The sequence below is a fragment of the Atta colombica genome, unplaced genomic scaffold, assembly GCF_001594045.1.
Source record: "Atta colombica isolate Treedump-2 unplaced genomic scaffold, Acol1.0 scaffold108, whole genome shotgun sequence".
Taxonomy (NCBI): Eukaryota; Metazoa; Arthropoda; class Insecta; order Hymenoptera; family Formicidae; genus Atta; species Atta colombica.
Genome location: NW_017259193.1, coordinates 156,218 through 160,023, shown reverse-complemented (window position 1 = coordinate 160,023; position 3,806 = coordinate 156,218). Strand labels below are relative to the sequence as shown.

At 30.3% G+C, this 3,806-nt stretch overlaps 1 protein-coding gene across 1 annotated transcript in view; it reads right to left on the bottom strand.

Annotated features, from left to right (window-relative positions):
* The window catches only part of LOC108693185 (ras-specific guanine nucleotide-releasing factor 1-like), a 121,296-nt gene that overhangs the window by 9,981 nt on the left and 107,509 nt on the right, over positions 1-3,806 (bottom strand). The window contains exons 15-17 of the mRNA XM_018201999.1: positions 3,713-3,804; positions 2,196-2,411; positions 1,670-1,852 (exon numbers count right to left, since the gene is read on the bottom strand). Of these exons, the coding sequence (XP_018057488.1) occupies positions 1,670-1,852; positions 2,196-2,411; positions 3,713-3,804 (491 nt within the window). The remainder of the gene's footprint in view (positions 1-1,669; positions 1,853-2,195; positions 2,412-3,712; positions 3,805-3,806) is intronic.

Here is a 3,806-nt window from a genome sequence, read left to right as displayed (position 1 = left end):
CACACACACACACACACACACACACACACACACACACACACACACACACACACACACACACACACACGTACAAATTTTCTAACTAATCTTTCATATTAAGTATCTAAAGCTAATTCAAAATACTCAACACTGATTGTTCATGTAATCTCCGAGATTGTTTTGTATTACGTATAAGTTATAAGTATAAAACTTATATGAGTCGACGTTAAAAGTCGGTAACAAAACTGTAATTTTCCTTCTTTTCTTTTTTAACATAAAGTCGATCGATTTGAGCTACATTATCATTTATATTTTAATTATGGAAAAGAATTTTTTAATCTGTAAAGGCACTTGTTTGAAAATACTTGTTTGTAAAGAAAAATACTTGTTTGAAAAAATTAAATTTGATAAAACAGATTCACTTAGGATCTCCAGCGCTTCCAAATAATATAGCCAATATATACGCCAACTTTGTACGCTAAATATTGACTACATTTAGCGGTGAGAGTGGTAGCCGAAACATTCGACTTTTAAGCAAACTAACTATATTAATATTCTAATTTATTAATCGTCTAATTTATTAATCTGATTTGCGAATTTTTGCGCACCAAGTACCGAATACTCCGTACTCTCATTTGCTTTATTTTTCTAATAATTTTGAATTTTGAGATTCCTTATTAAGTTTCTTTTATTTTTAATATTTTATCCTTAACTGGACACACTTTCCGGCCAAACGTTAATTTGGCGCGTGCGGCACTGAATGCCGCATTACAAATTTATTATTTAGGGGTTATAATAATTATAATGAAAAAATAATTAGACAATTGTCAAAAGCAAGTAAAATATATATATGATATAATAAAATATAATATTCAAATTTAATTTAATTTGTCGTGCAATAAATTTATAGTATGACAATTCTGCTTAGCTCGTAATCCTTTGTTAAGTATTTCGTTTTTAAATTTTTGCGCTCATAATATATTGATTTCTTAATTTTAATTACACAGACTAAGACATGCGTGTTATTATTCCGTTTTTTATGTTTATTGGATTAATTTTTGGCGTCCAAATTTACTTAAAAAGTGTGCTAGATTTTTAAAACTTCTGAGATTTACCATGTATTGACCAATATGAAGTTTGCACTAAAGATGACTCGATGCGAGTCGAAACATTAATATTAAATTTATAGCACGACAATCCTGCTTGACTCGTAATCCTTTGTTAATTATTTTGTTTTTAAAATTTAACATTAAATGAAGAATATCGAAGATCATTTAAAATCGTTAAAAATTTTAAAAAAACCTGCATTATTAATGATATTTCAGAAAAATAAATTTTATTCAGTGCCGCGGCGCATCCGAGTATTAAGAGTTAATATTGAATAGAGGAATTGTATTATGCAAAAAATCATAATTCCATTTTAAAAAACAAAGCTAATTTTAAAATTTTTTAATCCATCTGGAAATTTTTTGCCCTCATATGATAGATTCTTTGCAACGTGCAATTTTTATTAAACAAGATTCGAAAATATTTAAAGTTGTAACAACTATTGATACACCCTACACATTTAATTAAAGGAACAAGTGGCATAATCAAATTATAATGAGTTAACACCTAATCGAATTCTTTTTTCTAATTGCAAACTTTTTTTTTACATATAGATTAATATTTTTATGAAATTTAATTGTACCTTTTGCATCCTCTTCTGCAGTGCCAGGTGTATCAATTTCCGAGACGCGACGTGAGTAAATACCTCCCTCTTGAGGACTCGGATCGGATCCAGATCCAGATCCGGATCCAGATTCCGTCGAACCAACTAGTGTCACAGAACTCAAGTTGCTCGGTGAAGATGGTGCGCTGATTGCTGTAACATCTTAAATTCCAAATTTCTTTCACATATCAACAGCATTTTATAAATTTATCAAATAAGAAATGGAATATATATATATATATATACGTTAAAAGATCCAAATTAATTTCGCTTATAATAAGTCTCGTAATATTCCTTCCTCTCCTCCCCTTTTTAAAATTACATAATATAAAAATATTAAGAAATTTCTTCTTTCTTTTTGTCTTTAAATATTATAATTAAAATCTGCACTACATTTAAATTTAACAATAACATTATATTAATTTTTTATATTTAATTCAAATTCTGTAGCTTTGCGAGTTTACATATTAATACGTTACATATTAATACAAATACATATTCATACCTGTGAGTGTCTCGGAACTGGACGACACGGCTATTACTTTCGGTATTGTCAGATGACATCCATCATTTTCGATTTCGTTATTATCCACACGAATGCTAATTTTTCGCGGCATAGCCGGAGATTGCAACGAATTAGATGGACTGGACGCTTGCGACGTTGGACTGCGCTTTATGACTGGAGCCTCGGAGATATGGCCGAGCAGTTGTTCTTCGTCTACTAAACAGAGAAATTCGAAATTGTATTTTGGCATATTTTTACATCGTTTTTATGCATTTATTTTTATAACTCAAACACTTTATTATACAATTTAATTTTTTTTACCTAAATATGAAGGCGTCATTTTCGATCAGTTAGATTTTAAATTAATACATATATCTATATAATTTAAATAAATTTTATCTCAGAAATAACTGCGCATCGATTACTTTTGGACTTTCAACACAATAAAGATCATTGAAGATTGTTTCTATTATTTTCATTTTTACATAAAACAAATTTTCATGCATAAATTAAAATAAGAGAAATCTCCAATAATCTTGATTTTAATAAATATTATCTAGGTCATGATTTTGAACAACATTTAAGAGGTTTTAGCCGTCGGTCAGACACCTTGCGTAATGCTAATGCCGGCGGCACTGTAACTTTCAAACCTTATAACTCGAAAAATACTTCATGAAAAAGTATTTTATTATAATGCTTTGAAAAACTCTCGAGAGGTAAGGTACAAGAACATGTACTGAAAAATGGGGAGTTCCACTTAAAAAATTTAAAGTGACCTTAACAACGTCACCCAAGATCAAACCGATGGTACCATCTTATGTTCCCCTTGAAGTAATAAAATTTTTATTAAACATTTTTCCGTATCTTTTATATTTTACGAGATATTTCGACGCGAAGTTTGAAATGGGATATCCTCTATATATATATATATACTCCGTTCGATGAGAGAATAACCTCGGATCGGACAACTTGTTCGTTTTCCGCAGATCTTCATAGTGTTGTACAGCGTAGTATTTTTCACGATCCAACTTGTGTTAAATATAAACATACCATTAATTTTGAAATCTATCTGATCATTATGTTTATTAGAAACAAAATGAGTTTCTTTGCAGAGTGTTTAAACGACTTATTTTATTATTTTTGGAAGGTTTCCCAAGCTTCCCTGGATAAATAAAGATTTTTCCATAAATGTACGGATTTTCAAAATGACAACTGCATAGATTCTAAAGATGTCCATTCAGGGCCAATTTTAGCCATTTTTACACTCCTTCAAATCATCTTGAAACCTATAAAAAACTTATTGCGAAAAATATTACCTCGGCCGGGGATTAAACCCGAATCTCTTGCATTTTGCGAGCATCCTCATCGTTAGATCATAGCAAATATTAGATATCTCGCAAGAGACCCGGGTTCGCGATCCCTGGCCAAGGTAATACTTTTTTAAATATTTATTTTTTTAAATATTTATATTTATTTATTCGTCATTTCTCATTGGGATACGTGCAGAAGATACTCACACTTCTTATAACCAGATCGCCAGTGACTTTTCGAATTATATCCGCTGGTATTAACGTCAAAGGATCCATGGGATTTCGCGTCGCGAGTATCACT